General features: G+C 51.8%; 2 protein-coding genes, 1 long non-coding RNA gene and 1 other non-coding gene across 55 annotated transcripts in view; 1 reads left to right on the forward strand and 3 right to left on the reverse strand.

Moving 5' to 3' along the window:
* Nucleotides 1–97: 97 nt before the first annotated feature.
* HAX1 (HCLS1 associated protein X-1) lies at nucleotides 98–5039 on the reverse strand. 3 transcript variants are annotated; one of them, XR_006295497.1, is made up of 8 exons: nucleotides 4705–4866; nucleotides 3982–4244; nucleotides 3618–3811; nucleotides 3083–3146; nucleotides 2865–2971; nucleotides 2646–2736; nucleotides 2304–2493; nucleotides 98–544 (listed from the first exon to the last, which is right to left on the reverse strand). XR_006295497.1 is itself a non-coding variant. In XM_043569187.1 (7 exons), the coding sequence occupies exons 1-7, from the start codon at nucleotides 4755–4757 to the stop codon at nucleotides 2408–2410; spliced, it is 846 nt and encodes a 281-aa protein (XP_043425122.1). In that variant the 5' UTR covers nucleotides 4758–5039; the 3' UTR covers nucleotides 2249–2407. The 3 variants fall into 3 exon arrangements, 2 of the variants coding, with proteins under 2 accessions (XP_043425122.1, XP_043425121.1); XM_043569187.1 differs by lacking the exon at nucleotides 98–544 and having other exon boundaries at nucleotides 2249–2493; nucleotides 3095–3146; nucleotides 4705–5039; XM_043569186.1 differs by lacking the exon at nucleotides 98–544 and having other exon boundaries at nucleotides 2249–2493.
* A 42-nt stretch (nucleotides 5040–5081) lies between these two features.
* Nucleotides 5082–20592, forward strand: LOC122476466. Its single transcript, XR_006295498.1, has 4 exons — nucleotides 5082–5241; nucleotides 5342–6288; nucleotides 11366–11371; nucleotides 20582–20592. It is a non-coding gene; the product is annotated as an uncharacterized LOC122476466 (long non-coding RNA).
* Nucleotides 5880–21416, reverse strand: part of UBAP2L (ubiquitin associated protein 2 like) — a 40026-nt gene continuing 24489 nt past the window's right edge. For 12 of the 50 annotated variants that reach the window (XM_043569170.1, XM_043569149.1, XM_043569167.1 and 9 more), the window contains 13 exons: nucleotides 19832–20021; nucleotides 19069–19123; nucleotides 18280–18454; nucleotides 17889–17961; nucleotides 16721–16916; nucleotides 16552–16640; nucleotides 15541–15594; nucleotides 14870–14951; nucleotides 13919–14136; nucleotides 13360–13465; nucleotides 8730–8797; nucleotides 7804–8001; nucleotides 5880–6513 (listed from right to left, as the gene is read on the reverse strand). In XM_043569170.1, coding sequence (XP_043425105.1) covers nucleotides 6418–6513; nucleotides 7804–8001; nucleotides 8730–8797; nucleotides 13360–13465; nucleotides 13919–14136; nucleotides 14870–14951; nucleotides 15541–15594; nucleotides 16552–16640; nucleotides 16721–16916; nucleotides 17889–17961; nucleotides 18280–18454; nucleotides 19069–19123; nucleotides 19832–20021 — 1600 coding nt within the window. In that variant the 3' untranslated portion in view covers nucleotides 5880–6417. Of the gene's footprint in view, nucleotides 6514–6638; nucleotides 7399–7803; nucleotides 8002–8729; nucleotides 8798–11632; nucleotides 12032–13359; nucleotides 13466–13918; nucleotides 14137–14869; nucleotides 14952–15540; nucleotides 15595–16551; nucleotides 16641–16720; nucleotides 16917–17888; nucleotides 17962–18279; nucleotides 18455–19068; nucleotides 19124–19831; nucleotides 20022–21416 lie in introns of those variants that run through there. The other 38 variants (XM_043569141.1, XM_043569139.1, XM_043569132.1 and 35 more) reach the window with 5 other exon arrangements.
* On the reverse strand, nucleotides 15014–15149 carry LOC122476639. The gene has a single exon (XR_006295563.1). It is a non-coding gene; the product is annotated as a small nucleolar RNA SNORA58 (small nucleolar RNA).

Below are 21416 nucleotides of genomic sequence, written 5' to 3' on the forward strand. Positions count from 1 at the left end.
TTTATTTTCATCCTTGGTATTTAGCATATGGTGGGTCTTTCAGGTTAGAAGTAAATATTCTTCACTTCTGGGATATTTTCTTGGTCTGTTTCATTGATGGTTTGTACCATTCCAGTTTTATTTTTTTTTCCTATTTTCTTTGAAAATAATCTTTTTAAATCGAAGTATAGTTAACATATAACATTACTTTCAGGTGTGCATTGCTGCCTGTTTTCTATATATCTATTACTTGGTCTACCTTCCTGGAGAGTTTCTCAACTTTGTCGTCAGAATCGTTTTATAGATTTTCATTTCTGCCATCACATTTTTTTTAACTCCCCAAAGTTTATTCCTTTTCATAGGAGTATGTTCTGGCTGTATGGACGTATCATCTTATATTTCTAAAGACATTAAAGACGTATCCTTGCTAAATTTTCATCTCTCTGCAGACTGTTTCTCCAAGTTGCTTCTTTAGCTTGTATGCGTCTCCAGCTTTCAAGCTGTGAGCCATCCACAGATGTCCACTAGTCTCCAGCTCCGTGTGTTTCTGTGATGCTCTGAAAAGCTGATTAGAAAAATCAATCGCATTCTTACATGTTAGAAGTCAGAGAGGGGAGAAACAAAAGTGGGAGTATATGTTCTACCAAATACAACTACACAATTTTAAGATGTGATATGGGCACCGAGGTACACAAATAGATTAACAGAAAAGATAGACCCGGCACAACGATCTGTGTATAAAATATATTTATAGTATTTGTATATACATATGCATATGTATTTTTCCAACTAGAAAAAAACAAAGTTGGTCCCCTGATTCATAGCAAATAGGAAGATACATTACAGGTGGATTTAAAACCAAAACGCAGGGGCGCATGGTGGCTCAGTCAGTTAAACATCCGGACTCTTGGTTTCGGCTCAGGTCATGACCTCACAGTTCCGTGGAGTTGAGCCCCACATTGGGCTCCTTGCTTTAGCTGTCCCTCTGCCCCTCCCCCACGCACTCTCTTTCCAAATAAGCATTAAAAAACAAACAACACCTAAATGTAAAAAGCAAACCTAGTAAAATCTGTGAAGGGGAAATAAAGGAGAGTGTCCTTTCAACCTTGGGTGGGGAGGTGTCTAAATGACACAAAGAGCACTAAACATAAAAATATAAACTTTGCTATGGTAAGTCAACTTCTGTTCACCAAAACATATAATAAAAAGACAAAATTTCATCAGTGTATATCTTCTTTGTTCTTGTGGTATGTCTCCTTAGAAAAATCCCTTTATCGTGTGTCGTTTTAGTAAAGTTTCGAGGAAACAGAGGTAAACATACAAAATCAGCCCCTCCCAGCCACAGTACTAAAAGAGTTTTTAACGAGAAAAAAAATCTAGTAATGTTTGTCCTAGTTATATTTTCTCCAACATACATTAAAAAAAAAAAAAAAAAAAAAAAAAAAGAACATAGCCAGTAAAGGAAGAAATATTTGCCAGTGTATTCCCTCAAATTCTCTCATGAACTACCCCATCCTAGGGAAGCAGCCATCACCCATTTCCACACAGGCTTCCTCTTTTGAGAATTTTTTTTTTTTAATTTCTTAAATGTTTTTATTTATTTATTTATTAAAAAAAAATTTTTTTTTTCCAACGTTTATTTATTTTTGGGACAGAGAGAGACAGAGCATGAACGGGGGAGGGGCAGAGAGAGAGGGAGACACAGAATCGGAAACAGGCTCCAGGCTCTGAGCCATCAGCCCAGAGCCTGACGCCGGGGCTCGAACTCATGGACCGCGAGATCGTGACCTGGCTGAAGTCGGACACTTAACCGACTGCGCCACCCAGGCACCCCATGTTTTTATTTATTTTTGAGAGAGAGAAAGAGCGCCAGCAGGGGAGGGGCCGAGAGAGAGAGAGAGAGAGAGGGAGCCACAGAATACTAAGCAGGCTCCAGACTCCAAGCTGTCAGCACAGAAACTGACGCAGGGCTGGAGCCCACGAACCGCGAGATCCTGACCCGAGCCAAAGTCAGATGCTCAACCGACTGAGCCACCCAGGTGCCCCCTCTTTTGAGAATTTGTGCATTCCCCGATAGAACTCTTCCTGGAGTTGTCTCTATAGTTATCTCTTCCACAAGAATAATCTACCGGGGACCTGACCCTATTTATCAAATCAGGTTTTGGAAGCAGAAAAAAGTTAAAGAAGGCGGCCGTGGGCCAAGATGATCTGGGAACCCCTGGATGGTGCTAGAAAGTGGAACAGCCTGGACAGAACTAAGACCAAAGAATTAGCATAAATAAAGGTTTTATTGGTCACTTTGGGTGAGTCACATACTGACATACCCCCAATTCACTGCTCCGCACACCCCAGGCCGAGGTGGCAGGAGGAGACACGGATGGTGAGCGAAGCATGGAAGGGATCTGAAGGCCGCTGAGGCTTAACAAGGCTACCGGGGCCGGAACCAGCGTCCTAGGAACAAATCCAGGATGGAATAGGTGTCATCCAGGGCTGGAGGTGCTGGTGATTCTGGATCTAAGGAAGAAAGTGATACACACAGACACACTAAATGAAAGAGGATGAGCAGAGGACAAGGAGAGGAATAATATTAAAAGCTAGAAAAGTAAGGGTTCCCCTTTCCCAAGGAACTAAGAGACAGACCCTTTTGATTCACACTCTTCACTCACCATCTCTAGGGCCGCCGTCTGCTTCTTGATGGGTTACTGTGGTCTCTGTCCGGCCCTCGCTGTCCACCACAGTTCGGCGCTCCTCTACTGTCTACAAGGAGAAGCCCCAACCAGATCTCTACCGTCAACAAAGGTGAGCCCACTGGTTTCTTTACCTAGATCGCGCTCTCCATGGCATCCCCTGGCCACAGTTCCTTTTACCTCTCTCTTCCAACTCACCCCATCTGGCTTAGTGATCTTGGTCACAGAGACGCTCTTGAAATAGGATTTGGGCTGGGGCTGCAGAACTGGACCGAGGCCCTCCTGGGAAACCTGGGAATCAAGATCTAGAAGGGCAGAGAGAGGAAACACAAAATCAAGAGTCCAAGGGAAAGAAGGGGTCAAGTGTGGCAACAATAACTCAGAGGAGAAGAGAGGGCAGGTTAAACGTCCTCTACCTCCACACTCACCGTTGTCTTCTCTGGCTCTAGAATGGGGGGGCATAGGCCACAAATCATCAAACTGCAGAAGAAGGCAAAGGAGGTGAAATGCTACCTTTCAACCTGAAATTTGAGAGGTCGTAACCCAAAGGTTCCAAAACTACCTTTCCCTGGGAGAGAGAATCCCGCCTAGGACACCTTTTGTTTTATTCATCTCTTCCTCCTTCCTACCTGTTTTCTCTCTCCTTCTACCAAGAAAGCTTTCCTGAATGGACGCTTTCTATCCTTCCTGACAATCCTGCCTTGTCCCAGAATTGTAACAGACCAGTGATTTTTTTTTTTTTTAAGAGAAAAAGCAGAATCCCCATCCCCTCTCCCTCAACCTCCCCCCCCCCCCCCCCCCCCCCCCGCTGCCAAAATCCTACAAGAAGCTTAGTATAGAAAACAGATAAACACACTAAGTGGACAGCCTGGGATCCCACCCCGTTAGATTCTCGCACGGCTGCCAGCCCTTGCCCTCCCACAGGCTCTCACTCCGCCCAGAAGCACTCACCAGACCAAATGGCCTCTGGGAGCCCCAGTCCGGCGCTGGTTTGGGGGATTCACTTCTTGCATCACTCTCCAAGCCCCCCCCAAAGATCCTGGGCTGGTGACTATCTGGATACTTAAGCATTGAGTCCCGGAGAGTCTGTCCCTCCTGCCGTCTCTCACCAGGTATCTCTGACTCGGGACCAGGACCAGGAAGTTCTGCAGAAGGTGGCAGATCGGTGCTGGGGGTGGGACAGGACTTGGGCTCTTTGAAACCTCAATATCATCCATCTTGTCACACCCCCCCCCCAACCCCCAGCGAATCTCGGCAGGCTAATGTCACCCTCCAACCCAGCAGGAACCACAGGTTGACCGGGACAGCCACACACCAGGAGGGCGGGAAGGCAAGGTCCAGGCCCCCATCTCGCTGAAGATGTTGTTAAAATCCTGTATTAGGTCATCAAAGCCGAAGTTCTCATGGAAACGCATCCCTCCTCCCGGGCTGAAGCTGAAGCCGAAGCCAAATTCCTCCGGGGGCTGCGGACCCTCAAACCTCGAGCTCCCACGGCCCCACGTGGCTCCTTCTTCTTCCTCTTCTTCATCATCCTCATCTTCATCTCGTGTCATCCCTCCAAAAAAGGGGTCTCTGTGGCTGGGAGTGAAGGCAGATCGACCAGCAACATTTTAGTACTTTAAGCCATAAAGTCAGCTCGTGGGCGGCAGAGCGGGACGCGAATAGGGTGTGCAGAACGGAGGTGAGGGTTGGAGGGCTGGCCCTGGGTTTTTGTTCGCTTCGTGGGTGTGGATGTGTTTTCTACGGGAGGCCGTCGGCTTTTTGCTTTGTTTTCGTTTCTATCAACGCCAGTCCTCACCTGGCGGCCCCCCGCAGTGGCCCAGGGCCCTGCTCACCTGCCCACTGTCCCCCCGCCCGGGCCCCTGTTGCATCACCCCAGACCGCGGTTATCCCCGCCCCCGGCGGCCGCCCAGCGCGGCGCCCTCAGTCCGGCCCGCAGCGGGTGACGGAGGGCGGAGGAGTGTGGTTTCCCCTGGGCGTTAGGGCTCAAGCTCCCCTCAGAAGACCCCACCCTCGTCCGATCCCGACCCACTCTAACCTCCGAGGTGGAGAAAGGCCGAAAAAGCCCCGAAAGAGATCAAAGAGGCTCATCCCCGAGTAGGGACTCGAACCCGCGGACCCCACCGAGGCCCATTCGCACCCGGCGGCAGCCTGGGCCCCGCGACCGGAAACTGAGCGAGGCGTCGGGCCACTTGCCGGAAAGCAGGGCTGCGAACGAGCACACTGTCGCAAAACGGCCGTCAGCGCGGCGCGGGCGGGGCGGACAGCGCGACTCGGTCCGGGCGGCGAGCGGACGGGCGGGCGTCCCGAAATCGCGTCTCCCGAAGCTCGCCCGCCTCACGCGCCGCCTCCCCCCGCGCCGCCACCGGATGGCCTGGGCGCTTCGACGGCGTGAGGCTGCGTGGGGCCGGCCGCCGCCGCCAGGGGGCAACCGCCGCCCGCGCTTCTGGTCTGAGTTCCCCGGTCGGTCTCGGTCGGGGACGCACGGACCTAGCGCTCTCCCGCCAAAGTGGTGTCGTTAAGCGGAGTCCTGAGCCCACCGGGCAGGCTCTGCGACCAGCAGGGCAAAGGCTCGGTGAGAGGGCGAGGGGAACCCAGGGAAGGCTTGCGGGGGGGGGGGGGGAGGAGGAGTTTGGAGCTGTAAGTACCCCCTCTCCTGTCTCTGAATTTTCCAGCCTGCCGTTCCCTGCACCCCCGCCCCCCACCGGGCCCCCACCGGGCCCTGGTCTCCAGACCCCTCCCGTACAGAGAACTGCCGAGAACTGCTGCGCTGACCTCCAGGTTCCCAATCTGACAGCTGCAGGTCACCCTGCCTTCTCTGCAGCTCATTTGCCCGGACCCATCTGCATTACACTTGGGTTCTTCAAAGCCGTTTTTTCCAGCTCCTTCTTAATCCTCTCCCTTTCCACCCAGTATCTGCTCCCACTCCCTCCACAGCCCGAAATCTGCTGCAGATGAGCAGCTTCCGGAGGAGATGCGAATTTGGGTGGTTCTTTCTAGGCTGTGAAGTATTGGGGGAGGAGGGCAGGGAATTCCCTTAGAGCAAAATACTAGCAGCACTTTTAAGGGCAAAGAGCTCTTTTTATTCCATGGCCTTCGGGGAGCCTGGAGCCCGCTAGAGGCCCGGCTGGTGTGTGACGCTCATTCACCAAGCTGGTCACTGACGAGACTGAGGAAGTCCTAGACGGAGCAAGAATGGGCAGAGGCTGAAGGTAGAGGTTTTCTTTTTATATATACAAGACACATTAATCCATTAAATTTGAGGACACAGTACAAAAAAAAAAAAAAAAAGAACACTTCAACTAATTCATCTGACAATGCTGTTCATATTCATGACGCCATTTTTTGTTGTTGTCTTGTTTCCTAATAATAAAGGAGGAGACTTAGGGCTGTTGGGCTGATATATATTTGGGGGTCCCCCCTCCCCACCTCATCCATACACCACCAGGGTGAACAGGAGGAGAAGGAAGGCAGGGCCCACAGCAAAGTTTCATAATCTTGAATGCAAGGGGGGAGGAAGAGAGGAAAGGGGGGAGGGAAAGGAGAAAATACAAATCCTATAATACATACAACAGAGTGGGGGGTGGGATGGGAATGGACAGACATGAAGCTGAGGCATGGGGTGGGCTGCTGGGGGTGGGGGGGGCAGCAGAACCCCCCCCCCCACATTCCTTTCTTTGATGCCGTTTCCGTAGTTGCCAGGCTGAGAAGCCCTCTCAGAAGATGGGACCAGGAGAAGAGGCTCAGGGCCTCAGTTGGCCCCCCAGCTGTAGCTGTTGTAGGCAGACTTGTTGGTCTGGGGCTTCTGCGGGATGGAGCTGGTCTGGCTACGTTGCCCGCTGCCCGTCTGCGGGGAATGGGACGATGAGGAGGAGGAGAAAGGTGTCTAGTTAGTGGGACAGATCTGTGACATCTTCACATGCAGATCTGGAAACTCTTGCTCTCCCCTTGCTTAGAGAAACTGCTCTGAAGTTTACTTCCAAACCACAGAACATTTAATTTCTATAGCTGCTAGGGTGCCTCGGACAGGGAAGAAAGCATTTCCAGCCTTTAAACAGGGGAACGATGACAAGACGGCAGGACCTTTTAGAGACAAGACTGTGAATGAGTTCTACCCACTTTCCACCCCACCTTCTCCCCTACTCCCACTGCTCTGAGAAAAGGCTACTCTCTCTAGAGAGTTACGGCCTCTTGGAGGTGAGTGACCACAAGATGATTTCGTTTTCGTTGATCCCATGAATACCTCAACTGGGAAGGCTGTCTCTGACAGCAAGGCAGCCCTTACTTATCCCAGCTCCCCAGCTCCCCGGGACGCAGGAGAGGTCACCTGTACCAGCCCATGCCCCCCCGCTTCCCCCAATGCACAGCGGAGAGCCCATTTCAGCCAAAAGGCAGGAGAGACAGTCTGAGGCCCCAGGCTCCAGACGCTGCCCCAAGAATCCGTTCCGTTCCAGTAACCAAGTGTTTCCAGAGTCGCGGAAGGGCAGAAAGAAAAAGAGGGCACTGGGGAGGGGAGGGCAAGAGAGGAACAGGAGGCCAGAGAGCTCAGCAAGGTGTCTGTGTCTGTGTGTCCTGATCTGTGACGGTGCAGCTTTTTGTCTTCGAGTTCCCTGAGGCTGTGGAGGTGAAGTGGGGGCCGGGAAGGAGTGGGTTCAAGCACATCATCATTCAGTTTCATTACCTGCTCCTCCTGCTGGCGCGGGCAACACAGAATCATCTGCAAATATGGTAGCTGAGGCAGAACCGGGATATATGGAAAATAAAGGGACAAACTTTGACAATAGAACTCCACCATTAGAAGGGAAAGCTACAATGTTGGGAAGGGGGGAGGCCGGGAGAGGTCAGAGGGTAGGTGTGACCCAGGTCTGATGGGATGAGGGCAGCTGTGCTACAGGAGGTAGAGGAGAAAGGCACTGAAGGAACCGGGCGAAGAAGGTTTCAGCCCGGCCCCTTCTCTGACCGCTCCTCTGCCGGCAGCTTGTGTCGTGTGCGCTTGTGTCTGTCTGTGCTGTGTGCCCATGGCTGGCGCTGGGAGGGGTGGGTGAAGGTGGTGGTGAGGAAGGGTAAGAGAAGGAAAGGGGGGAGTTTCAGGGGACAGGAAGGAAGAGGAAGGGAAAGGAGAGGGGAGAGCTATTACCTGGCCGTCCTGCTGCAGGTGGTGGTGGAGGATCTGGGAGTGCGGCTGCTGATGGGGGGTCAGGATGTGCATGAAAGGGGCAGGTGGGTAGGCAGCAGCTGTGGCTGGATTGATGGGCCCCCCACTTCCTAGGGCTGAAGGCAAGTTGAAGGAGGCAGCAGGAGTGCCGGAATGAAAACCTTGTTTCTCGAAGGACTGCTGTCCAGGGGGCGGGGAGAGACAGCAAAAGGGGTCAGCAAACCGAGCCCTGGACTCTCTGAGCCCAAGCCCTCCGCCCACTGAGAGCAGCACGCAGCAAAGGAGGCGCACCGCACCTGCACCAGGTGCCCGGGTCTGCCTCCGCTGTGCTCTTTGGGGGCCGTGTGATCCCGACAAAAGTACTCCCTCTCTGCCTCCGTCCTCTCCTACGTGAAGCAGGGGTGCCGTGGACTCCCTAGCCGTGGGGACCACACGACAGGACGGGTGTGAGGCTGCCCTGTGACTCTACAGTCGCAGACCATCTGCAGCTGCTCCCCTACTGCCACCCTGGAGCTTGGCCACGAAGCGCTCCGCCAGGACTCCTGATACTTCACGGTCGCTCCCACTGTGTCTTTACAAAGACTGGATCGCACCAGCTTCCCTTCAGTCCGTACTCGTCATCTTGGAAAGTTCCAAGAAGGCTGGCGGTGGGCAAAGTCAGGACAGCTGCACGGTAAATCCCGCATCACAGCGACCGGCCACACCTCCCCTTCCTGAACACTTCTCTTGCTTGTTCTCAGAGGGCTAACTCCAAACTTCTAGAAATTGAAATCTAGAGACCACTCGTTTTCTGGGATGGGCTTCCTGACATCTCTCAGGTTGTTCTTGTTCACTGAGCTTCTGTCATTGCAACGCCACCTCCTCTGCGTCCGTTATCTTTCCACCTGTACCTCGAGCAAGGCACCTACCTGGGTCTTGGAGTACACGGAACCCGAGATATCTGGCACGCCCGTGTTACTGGAGGTGACTGACACACCTGGGGGAGGAGGAAACAGGAGTTAGCTCAGCTGGCTGCCTGGCCCCCCTCTCGGGGGGGGGGGGGAGACGGTGTGCACAGCCTCTAGCTAGAGCACTGCAGGGGGTCCTGCTGTGTTTCCAGCTCAGGTCAGTCCTGAGAGATGAGGGTTCATGCCCAAGTCTGCCCTTTCCAGGTGCATAATGAGTATGTATGTGAGGGGGCGAGTGAGGGGAGCTGCTTTTTGTGGGGCAAGGCTACAGGCAAGCCTCACCAGCATATACCTTTCAAGACGCTTTTGTGCCAAAGCCCAAAAGAAATGTATTAAATGTTTAACATCCGTTTCAAATCAACGCACCCAGACTCCACTCAGTCCTGCTCCTGAAGACAGGTAGTCTGGGATCTTCCTGTTCACAAAGAGACACTTTTGGGCTCAGGACTGCATGCTTTCGCAGGCTAAGGTAAGCACCCAAGGAGCATTCCAGTCCAACCCCAAGAGCACGGCCCGTTGTCAGTCTTGGCTCACCTGGCCCCGCGTCTCCAATTCTGGCGCTTCTAGGCCACGTACTTAGGATTTAAAGAGCCCACACAAAGGTGCATTTCCAGCTAAGTAACTGAGGCCCAAGCACGGGGAGGTGGGGAGGGTAAGGAAGGGAGTGGAGTATGTTGTCTCCTCCAGTCCAGGTGGAACACAAAATCCGACGTCCTCATGCTTTACACCCTGAGCTTCTCCCGGGGACACAGGCTCTCATCCATACTCCCCATGACTTGTGTTCCCCGGGGAAAAACTTCCTGCCACCAGGGCCACTCCAAGGAGACCAGGACAGCATATTCCTCATCTCGATTTCTAGTCCTTAAACTGAAATACACACTGTACCCTGGAGTATGGGGCAATGGATCGAGAAAAAGCCATCAGATAAAATAATCCAGCGTCTTACTAAACAAATTTTCTGCAAAGATTTGAGGAAAAGCAATTCAAAATTAACTCCGAATTTAAAACACACTTAAGATATATTCGATCTCATCACATGAGATAAAATGAAACTTCAGAAAAACTGCATTTCAGCCTGTGTCCCTGGATCCTTCTCCTGCTGTTCGAGGCCCTCGGATGCAAGAGCTTCTCAGAAGCACCGTGCCAAAGTGACCAAATCACAAGTCCCCCCACAACTCAAGAGCAATTCCCCCGTCAAAGTCCAGAACCCAGATCCTCCCAATGCCTAGGATGGAGGCAGCCTCCCAAGGTGGAGTCCACCTTGGACAACCACTTCAGGATCTTCCCGGTACGTGTGGTGTCTTCACCTGGAAGCCCCGCCCATAGCACAAACCCAGATCACTCCAAGAAGGTGCCAAAGAAAAATCGCACAACTGCAGAAACAGCATGGAAAATACCACCCCTTCTCAAGCAGCAATTCTCCCCTCAAAGGCCCTGAAGGAGAAGAAGGGATGATACAGGGACTAACGGGGTAGTGCCTTCCCTTCCCTTCTCAAACCCCAGGTGCCCGTGTGCCAGTCACTGGTGGTGGACCTGACTTTAAGGACAGTTCATTTGCTACAGCACCGAGGAGGTTTGTGCGGAGGGCTGACCGTGAGGTGGGACGGACGGGATACAAATGTTTTTGAGGGAAACGAGACGATGATTGATCTTTACTGCAAAGACCTTGTGGACACCCTGGGCCACCCCATGCAGGACAGGACAAATGGCTAACTGGTTTCTCGAGCTGGGTGGTAGGGAGGAATTTAGCTCCAGAGTGCCCCTGCCACACACACCTGGGCTCAGTCTTCCCAGAGGCTGGACCAGCTAAAATCCAGCTTCTAGTCCTGAGGCCGTGGTCCGGGTGTTGGGCGAAAGGACTGGAGACGCAGGACATGAGAGAACACCGCAGCAGCCCCAACGGCCTGAGTGTGAGCACTAGAGGCCCTAGACGTGACCTGTGTGGCTGCCCCACTTCCCCTGCACCTGCGACAAGAAAGCTCCTCAGACTAGAGTTCTCTGGCTTTCCAACAGTCAACGCCCCGCCTATCCCCCCCCTTTCCCCGCTCCCAAGCAGCTACGAGCACACTGACAGGAGGTGGACAGCAGGGAGGAGAAACGAGAACCAATGCCTCCCAGCATGGCAGCCCTGGAGGGCTGGGGACAAATACAGAGGAAGTGGAGTATCCAGGTTTGCACTTAACGAAGGATGATGCTCTCACCGGACGAGTTAACTCTGTAAACAAAGGGGCGACGGTGTGCCAGCAGCTGGATCGAGTGGGGAGAGCTCCCGTCGTCACGGAGAAGTGGAACGAAACCTCTCCCGCACATCCTTAGCTACACCCACAAGTGCAAAGCAACGAGTAGTCCACAAGCCCCGAGCGGTCTCGAGGGACTGAGAACAGTGCTGCAGGCCAGCACGGTTGTCACAGCCGCAGTCATCAACTAGCTGGTCACTAAAGACCCAATCAGCTCTCAAGCAGCCATCTGGCCCGGGGCCTTGGAAGCCACTTCCCTAAGCCAGCTCCAAACGCCACCTCTTTCTGCCTTTCACCATGACATGACACTCCAAGCTGTTTTTGTCCTTTCCCTCTGCTTCCGTCAGAGGCACAGGAAAGATCTGAGTGAAAAGTGAAGCGCTGTACTAAGCATGGGGAATCAGGGATTTTCTGCAAATAACTTTCTTTACCATTCACTCAAAGGGCTGAAAACTGACGCTGCCTCCCCCTCTCCCACTTGATAAAATCACCACGCCGAGAAGGTAACAGTTCTCCATCCTTTGGCTACACTGGGGTTTGATTGAGAAGGCCCCCCTCCACCCTTCGTCCACAGCACAACATTGGCTCCTAGTGTCCAGAAAGACATGCACGGAAAGAACGCCAGAGTTAGCTAAAGAAATACCACAGTTTATTGAAGACTACAAATATTTTGTTACAAGGTGAAACTACATCCTTCCAGAAATCAAGAGCAACGGCAGGTGTGTGCATTGATGCTTCGGAGGCGCTGCACCGCTTGGACTCGGAATGGGTAAGACAGGGTCAGACATGTGGGGGAGAGGGAAACGGGGGCAGGGCAAGTTCAAAGCCCAGAAGGTATCCACCAACTCATTTCCCCAAGCCACGCAGGCCATGGCCTCAGCTCGGCAGGCTCTCCTCAGTGGTCTGGTTTCTGAAACAAGACTTCAGTGCAAATTTATACACACACACAAAACACAGCCCCCAGCCTTGGGCCAAATTAGCTCTCTGCCGTCCAGAAATGCTTGTAAGGGGGTGGATATTTTCTTCCTAAAAGGAATCAAATACATAAAAATAAATGAATTTAGAGGTTGATGAGGCACGGGATGACAAGAGCCCTCCGTGGGGTTGGGAACTGGGGCTTCTCAAAAGACTGTTACAGCGGATTTCTGAACTCTTAAGGTAGATAAGAGCCTTGGATTTCCAGAATCAGGTAATGCCATTCTCTTTTATTATCAATCACCTACCTCTTAAAATTCTTGAACCTGGTCCAGCTAAAACCTAAATCTAACGTTCTCAGAATGGGGCCGCGCCAAGTCAGAAAGCTGACAATCGTCCCCACCAAGGATTAGGGTGCACCTCACCCGGTGAGAGGGGCAGCCACGAGGAGCGGGGCATCTCAGGATTTCTCCAGGTTGAATCCGGACTCACTCCAAGTGCTCCAACAGTTCAAAGCTCCATCTGGTTATCAGTTCCCAGACCTACTGCCCTCTGTGCTCAGCTCAGAGTTCCCCGATGATTGAAACCCTCGGGCAATTGACCCACCTGGGGCCCACACGGTGGTGAAGAACACAGATGCAGCCCCCTCCAAACCACCATGACACCACACGTGAGCTTAGAATTTTGAAGAGCCCTCAATCCCAACTCTTTCAACTGCAAAATCCTCCTCCCCACATTCATCTACAAGTCACTGAAAAAAACCGATGGAACTGTCCTCCACAAGTGGGGTACAGGCCTCACTAGAGGAGCAGGGGACAGACCAGTTATCTTTCAGGTCAGTTCCTACATCTCTGCCCTGCCATCAGATATGCAGACTTTGCCAAGAGACCAGCCGTACAAACGAAGGACCCTCTCCCTCTGTTGAGCTCTCGCACCCCACACCTTTCTCTCCATACCCTGGGGCTCCCAGCGAGGGAACGAAAAGGGGCTGTGTGAGAAAAGCAGTGCTACCGAAAGGGTTAAGCCCGACCCGCCGGGGCACACCGGCAAAGAACCCACCCAACGCTGCCGGGCAGTGACTCTCCTTGAGAACTACCGGTGCCAGACGTCCTCACGCCTGTCCCCACTGACAGCACAATAACGTCTTGGGGCCCCTTGTCCTGTGTCCCACCCGAAGTTTAGGCCAGCCAACATATTCTGACAGCCAATGCAGGCCCCGGGGCACCCCCATCGTGAGGGCTGGACACATGTCCTGACACCAAGCACGTCTGCTGGTGCCGCTCGGACACCCATGTCGGTCAAACGTGGACAACCCTACGTACAGATGCTAGCACGCACACCTCACCAACCCTGTTCTCTCAAGCACATCCTCCTCCCCCAAAACTCCTTTAGTCACATCCTGCAGAAACCACGGACAGCTGGGGTCAAGGGGCGCTTACCAGTGTTGTATCCGTGAGACCCATATCCACTTGGCTGTTGGAAAGGGGTGGCTGATGCGTTCACACTGACATTCACACCATGCTGCTTGGAAGAGGTAGGAGCCACCTGGAGAGCAACAGGGCCAGAAGGGAGGTGAGATAGTGACAGAGAACCGTCACCAACCTGCCCCAGGAACTAGGCACTCAGATGGCTATGGTCTTGAGGCAAGCTGACCACAGTCTGCTTAGTAAAATGGGTTCCCTACGGAGCTTTAGAAAATCTACCAGTGAAGTCAAGAAACGGTAGTTTGAAGGAAGGGCAAGTGCCAAGTGGCAGGAGGGAATGAATGACAGTCTAGGGTCCAAAGCTGGACTGTATCATCTCCCCTCTTTAGAGAACTCTAAGAACAGGTCATCTCTATCCCAGTACCTCCAATTCCAGCCCCCACCTCTCCCAGGACAGAGGGGGAATGGTTTTTCCTCATCCATTATTAAAAAATCATTTAGCCATGAAGGCAGCTAGGATAGGGTCCAGGGGCTGGGCTTCTTCACCAAAAGGAAGCCAAACCCAGGTACTCACAGGGAACACAGCAGGCCCATACTGGAAGGTGCTGGGGAGGCCCGGAACCCCTGTGTAGTATGGCAGGCTGGTGTAACTGTAGCCAGGAGGCAGCGCCGGGTTCAGGAATGTCTGCTGCGTCGTGTGGTGAGTCTGCGTCTGGTTCTGTTGGGGTTGGGCCAAGGTTGTGGCCGGGGCTGGGGAGGAGGCATCCCCGCGGCCGAACTTCGTGAGGTCACCTATGACAGGAGAGAGTAAATATACCCGCTGTCTATTTCACCCCCGACCCCAGCGCACGATTACTTCTCCTGGTTTCACAGGACTCCAGAAGACCCCGATTAAAGACTGTTAAAGGTCAATTCTTTGAATTACATTTTCTCTCTGGCTCCATTTGGCATTGCTGAGCACACACTCCGCACTGTGCTAGTCAAGCCTGATGTCAAATGCCTGGGCAACGATGTGGGAGACAGGCTCCCAGAGTAAAGCATGATTTCAGCCCCACCCTCCCTGCCTTCCCCTGCTTTCCCTCCACAAGGAACACTCCATGCTGCACTCAGCAGACAAGGACAGGTCAAGGAAAATGATACGCCAAAGAGGTCAGGCATAAAAAGAAGGATCACAGCCTAGTGAGGCAACCAGATTGCCGCTGTGAGCAGGGAACAGGAGCAGAGACAAGCGGAGGAAGGCCATTTCAACCCCTGCACTTCCCGGAAAACACTGCAGAATGGCAGAGAAGCCTGTCAGGGGGTCATCTGGAACCACCGGGAGACAACAAAGTAGGACGAGAAGGAAATGTCCGTCTTCAGTAGCATCCCAAATCTACCAACCCGGATTCATCACATCTGTTCCAGACCTTCCGCCAAAGGTCTTCATTAAAGTGAGAACTGGGTCCCTGCTCGCCATTAACCAGGTTTTTGCCACCAGTCCCAGCACACACTCCTGTCATCTGCACCCCCCACCCCCCAGCCGTACCAGAGTAGGGGTTGCTGGCCAGGCTACCGTCCCTCCCCGTCAGCGGTGTGGTGGGCGTGGGAAATGGGATGCTGTAGTAATCCTAGAAGAGACAAAGGGCACAGACTGGATGCCACTCATCTGCTCAGCGCAAGGTGAGAAGCGGAATGTTGGGAGCGCTGCATTTATCCAGCCGGCGAGCGAGCTGGCCGGAGCTGGTAAGAACTCCCCGTGACTCTTGCACACACTGTCCCCCTCGCCCGGCCACGGGCAGAGTCAGGCGAGGTCTACGGGTGTGCCCACCGGGAAACAGGTCGGGACCATCGGAACAATAATGCTCTCAAACCATTAGGTGTCGTCCCCAACAGTCCACTGCTACCAAAAAATAGATTCTCTTTCTGTAATTCAAAGTGTCTGACGTGTCAGAAAAAGCATCCAGAGAGCTCTAGGGTATCCTAAGCTATTTTTAAGGTTAAAATTTGTTTACTTTAAAGAGGTCACAACTGATGAAAAAAAAAAAAGCTACCTGAGAGCTGACCCACTCCCCCAGTCCCTGATCTTGAATCAGGGTTTGCATCTGGACGTATAGGTTGGGAAAGAGCTAATGGGGGGGACTTATCAACTGAGCACCTGAAACAACCCCCTCAAGGCTGTAAGGTCGCTCTCTCCTCCTGCCCTAAGCACACACTCACCAAGGGGAATCTCGTCTGAAGCATCTGTAAGTCATCGTAACCATATACTTGCGGCTGGAAGACACAAGCATGTAACAGTGTTCACAGGGATTGGCTACCACAGAAGCCAGCCAAGGTGCCAAGGGACAAAGTCAGTCAACAGAACATCCATCCTCATTCTTAGGAAGAACAGAACATAGGTTACTTCCGGCAGTTCCCTTTAGGAAGAAAGAAGTGAAGTACAGACTGGGTGATTTATGAAAGGTCTCGAAACTTGCCATGAGCCACATACCACCGATCCAACCCAGAGGCAGCGGTGGGGCAACAGGAGCCAGGTAGGAACGGCCGTCAAATACACAGCTTAAGACTCATCTCTTTCAGAAAGGATTCACATCTTACTTGTTTTCTCTAACGTATGGGGACTAAGACGTTATGCTGATTGTTAAAAAATGTGCAAACCATTATTGAACGTTTCCTGTGTATGATGCTCGCTTAGACACTTTCTGAGAGGCCAGAACGGGTGTCTTTTTAAACATTTCAAATAAATAGACTTTACCTTAATTGGCACCAAATCTAGGAATTTGACAGAAGATAGATACACTGGCACACAAAGCTACCACCTGTCAAACCACCTACTCTCCAGCAGTCCCAGATCAGGTCAGGGAGCTCTGTTCTTCCCAGGTCACAGCCAGCTGAGAACCTCACAGACAGGGACTCAATCCTACCCAAGAAAATAATTCTCTGAGAAACTGAAAGGGATTCCAGGTGGGCACTCTGGCCTTTAGCTTCCGAAGCCTAGAATTTGTTTCACACAGAGAAAATATACAATAGGAGGAGTGGCCTCCGTTTAGTCCTTCCCCTCTAGAAATGACGATTTTTGCCCCAAACTACGAAGATCAAAAACTGGTTTGCTTACATGCGACAACCACTCATTTATTCTCTATTTTAATTAGTCTTCCACCCGAAGCCGGAGCTGTAAAGAGTAGCCACACCGTCTTCATCTTTTGCAGAAGCTGCTTCAGCATCACTTACCGGGTAGGCGTGTAACAGCCCTGGAGCCATGATGTATGGATTAGGCAACAATGGCGGGACCCCAGGAGGGAGGTTGGGAGGAGCTTTTCCTAAAAGAGAGATCCCATTTTTACCCAGTCACACGATCACTCCTCTCCTCCATCCCAGAGGAATGCCGTCCACCTTCTACCTGAAGTCGTAGCGACCGAGCTCCGAGTCGAGGCTGTGACGGTGGAGTTGCTGCTGAGGCTGAGGCCTAAGCTGCTGCCGCTGTGGAGACTGGAGGAGACACTGACCACTGGGGGAGGCGCAGAGACCGTGCTGGACGTGGTGGAGAAAGTGCTGGAGGAAGAATGGAGGTTCGCCTCACTGTCCACGCTTGTGTGCTTCAAAAAGGGGGAGCAGTGGATGAGAAGAGGAAATAGCGATCAGCGAGACAGGTCAGGAGAGAGGCACAGCCCCTTCTGCAGGCGAGAGCACATCAGCCTCCCAATTAAAACGGCCGAGGCAGAGACCTGGGTGTCTTCCACCAAAGGAGTTAGAAGAAATCACGAAGTTTGCTCCGGCTGCCTGTTCCCCCAGACGCGGCGTCAGGCAGGGATCTAGTTAACAACACCGGCTGCACGCCCTCCCGTCAGAGCACATGCGGACAAACACGCCAGGAACCAATGCTGGCTGGCCAGCGAACAGTTCGGGTCAGGGAAATACAGCCTAGCCTTCTCTCCCACGTTCTCCTTCAGTAGTTCAGCAAGTTCTAATGAACTTAAACCAGAAACAGTACACCTGAGGAAAAAGAGTCTTCTAGGGAAGCCTGAGCACTCCTCTTCCCCCGGGTTTCTGGCAAACTAGACACCTTTGCCCCAAATGGGTCTTCCTCACCGTCTCAGCTTAACCCCACAAATGCTTGTCCTAAATCACCATAGTGTACTTAATTCTCAGATCAAAAGCTTTCCTCTGGCCTTAACTTTCAGAGGATACCCGGACCCTGATCATCTTCAGCAGCCCTGTCCAACATACCCCCCACCACGGAGTGAGAACGGCTGTACAGAGGCCCTCACAGGCTCTATCAGAGCTATGAAGCCCTGCACACCTCAGTGTTAAGAAGGAATAAAAAAAGGCAAAGCTTCAGGAGTCACATCCAGGGCTTTGAGAATTGGCCCACAGCTCAGCAGTATCTCTAGGTCCTTCTGCCTCTCCTGCCTTCCAACATCCTTTTAGTCCATTCCTGCAACCTCAGATCAACGATCACTCCGCCACCGCACGAAGGGATTTCCAAGAATCTCTTCTCGGGAGTCTCGCCGCTAGACTCCTCTAAGTGTAAGAGCACCGCCCTTCCTCTTCAGCCGCATCACACTTACCAAAAGAGTGGATGTAGAAGTGCGCCCAGAAGACGTGGATGACGAGAGGGTGTTCTGCTGCGTCGATAACGTGCTGCAAAGAAGAGGCAGCCATCAGTCACGGTGCTGTGGTGACTGACCTGGAGCTTCCATCAAGAACACTGACGAGAGCGTGCGGCGGTATATGGGACCAGGAAGACCGGAGACCGGGGGGAGCACCGTGGCCGGCCAGGGTGGGGAGCAGACACAGCGAGCGGGGCTGCTGAGAAGAGAGAACAGGCCTCTCTCTCCTACCCCACAACTTGCAGGTCGTGCCCGCTAACACGGCCCCTGGCAGGCAGCAGGGACAGGGCGGAAGCAGAGAACTCTACCTCTCCTCCCAACCCCAACATCCACCTGTGACCCGAATCACCTGCTGTGTTGTGTGGTGGGAGCATTTGCACTCTCCTCACCGTGGCTCAAGCCACCCAGGGGGGATGAGTGTTGACTGGCCGCTGTCAGCAAGGAGGCTGCGGACACCGTCTCGCTGAGAGGGGAGATGCCGGAAGTGGAAGGTGAGTCAGACTTCACTGCAGAGCCTGTAGCACCTGAAAATAAAGAATAATTATCTATCCCATCAGCGGAAAGGGAGTGTCTCTGACAAGTGAATAGACGACTCCAGTCTCGGCCGTCCCCAAGACAAAAGAGGAAGTTATTTAATAAGGGACTACTGTGATTACATAGACTCTCATTATTTTAAATTTTTTGGACATTTATTTATTTATGAGAGAGAGAGAGATGGACAAAGACAAAGCATGAGTGTGGGAGGGGCACAGAGAGAGGGAGACACAGAATCTGAAGCAGGCTCCAGGCTCCGAGCTGTTAGCACAGAGCCCGACACGAGGCTTGAACCAATGAATCGTGAGATCATGACCTGAACCGAAGTCGGGACGCTTGACCGACTGAACCACCCAGGTGCCCCTAGACTCTCTTATTTCCAACATTTCAGAGCACTGATCTCACTTATCCAGTGAAGGGAACCGAGGGTACCATCACTCTTCTAAGTCAGAGAGCCCTGAGACAGGTCTGAGAGAAAACAGCAGGGCAGGACCACACGAAGACTGTGACCAGAGAAGCCAGGGCGCTTCCCACTATGATCGAAGAAACGCAAACATACGAAAAGGAGAGGAAAACCACTACAACATAGAGGAAAAAGCCTCACCTTCAACAGATTGCGTGGTCTGTAACTGTGTGGCCTGCACAGAGCTGAAGCCATTCTGGAACAAAAAACAGAAGAGTAAAAAACAAACTCAAGTGAAAAGTCGAGTTAGCACAGACTCAGCTTAACTTCAACCAACAAATCTTTCAGAGACATTCTGTAAGCTAACCAAAGGATTAACATAATGCAGACGATCTAAAGAAAACGAATTTAAAATGGCAACAAGATAGACCAACCCCGTGTGACCCAAAGCAACAGAAGGCAGCGCCCCCAAACCGCTCAAGAGATCCCAAACCCAGAAGAGACACAGGAAAGGCCTGGGGGTCCCTGGGGGAGGTTGGGGAAGGAGGACCGTTCAGCCAAAGCACCCACTGTTCTGGCTGCACGGGACTGTCAGTCCGCTCCACAGCACCTCTGGCATATGCTGTCCCCTCCCCGGGCCGAGACACGGCAAGGTGTCTGTTGATACAGACCCAGAAGTCCAGCACTCAGATCTTCGCGAGAGAGAAAACAAGTACTTGACATTGATCCTACGACAAAGAACGAATCTCTAGTGCTGGCTTTAGTTTTCTGACTATGAATCTCCAGGCTTGCTGCAAAGAACTTTTTTATTTCTCCAACCACAGAAATGTGTTTTTTTCAGCTTCTCGGTCAGTACTTCTGTGGCATCCCAGCACCATTTGTCAAGAAGGGAAACACTAACACTGGAGACACTTTGCCCAATATTGTCTTAAACAGCACCCAGGGACTCTCAAAGCCACACTACCTTTGCCTGAGTCAGGTCCTTTTGGGGTGATGAGGAGATGGAGCTGGGGTACCGTCGAGTCTGTGTGGACCTCTGTTCATACAGAGGGCCCTGAGCATTATTTGGGGAGGTATAGGTTGTCGACTGAATTGGACCGCTCTGATAACCGGACTCCTGACTCTGGTTAGATGAAATTGTAGATGAAGATTCACTGTGGGGAGCGCAGAAGGAAAATCTCAGAAAACCAAAACAGAACAGATCCATGGATACTAAGGACATGCTGGAGACCTACTAGAGTAAGTTGATTATAATCAAAAGGAAAATTCCCAGCAGCAAATAAAAGACAATTTTCTCTTGACAGCAATAGGAATTTCCACATCCTACAGAGTCAGGGGTCTGAACTCAAACTGCTCGCCCACATTCTGTTTTAAGAGAAAGAGGCAAAAGCAGAAAGGATAGACTTTTTTGATCCTTCTGATATATCCTAACATGAACCCTAAGCACAGGGAAAGTCATCTGTTTCTCACATTCATTTTAAGGAATTCTGGGCTCCTGGCTCTGTCAGAAACCCTATTAAATATAAGGTACTGGGTAGAAACTCTGAGAAAAACTATGAAAATATTCACATGACTTAACGGCAATTATAATCCAATAGATTAGGCAAGGGCCTGATGCTTATATTTTTAAATTCAAGGGACTGAAGAAAGTAGCCTAGTCCCTTAAACTCTGCCAGAACTGTTTCTTTAAATATTTATTTATTTTAAAAGAGAGAGAGCACACGTGCACACAAGGCAGGGGCGGTGGGCAGAAAGAGAGGGAGAGAGAGAATCCCAAGCAGGCTGCGCGCCGTCAGCTGACGAGGGGCTTGACTTCACCAATCGTGAGAACATGACCTGAGCCGAAATCAAGAGTCGGATGCTCAACTGACCAAGCTGCCCAGGTGCCCCATCCTCCAGGGTTTTCTATTGCTTATGTTGGCCCTTCGTGACACTTACCAGAGAAGGTAGGAAAGGCTCTTTTTTACTTGTGTCATCTATTGATGCTACTACCTCTTTCTTAGGAGGCCAGAGTCCTACCCTTCATATGCATAAGGCCCACACCAAAGGACCAAAGATGTCAAAAGCATTTTTAGCCAGATGCCAAGGTCCTCCTGTTAGAGGTGCTATACGCACCTCTTAAGAACTGGGCGTGGGGACGCCTGGGAGGCTCAGCCAGTTGTGCGTCCGACTCTTGATTTTGGCTCAGGTCATGATCTCATGGTTCAAGAGTTCCAGCGTGGAGCCTGCTTCGAATTTTTCTCTTTCCCTGCCCTGCCCCCCCAGCCCCCCGCCCCCCCCCAAGGAACAGCACAAGGACATGTGCTCTCTCTCTCAAATAAAAACTTAAAAACAAAAACAAAGTGGTGGATGCTTCTGTTAAAAAACCAAAAAAACAAAAAACAAGAACTAGGCGTGGACACTCCAGAAGTATGCAAGAGGTATATTTCCATCTGTTTAGTGTTACAGATAATCTTAGTAACAGTATTTTGAAATGCTTAACAAAATGCTACAATCGGCTACTTTTCCTTCAATCAGAGGCTTGGGCCTCTTTGGAGTTCTAGGAATCT

Source organism: Prionailurus bengalensis, chromosome E4 (assembly GCF_016509475.1).
Source record: "Prionailurus bengalensis isolate Pbe53 chromosome E4, Fcat_Pben_1.1_paternal_pri, whole genome shotgun sequence".
NCBI lineage: Eukaryota > Metazoa > Chordata > Mammalia > Carnivora > Felidae > Prionailurus > Prionailurus bengalensis.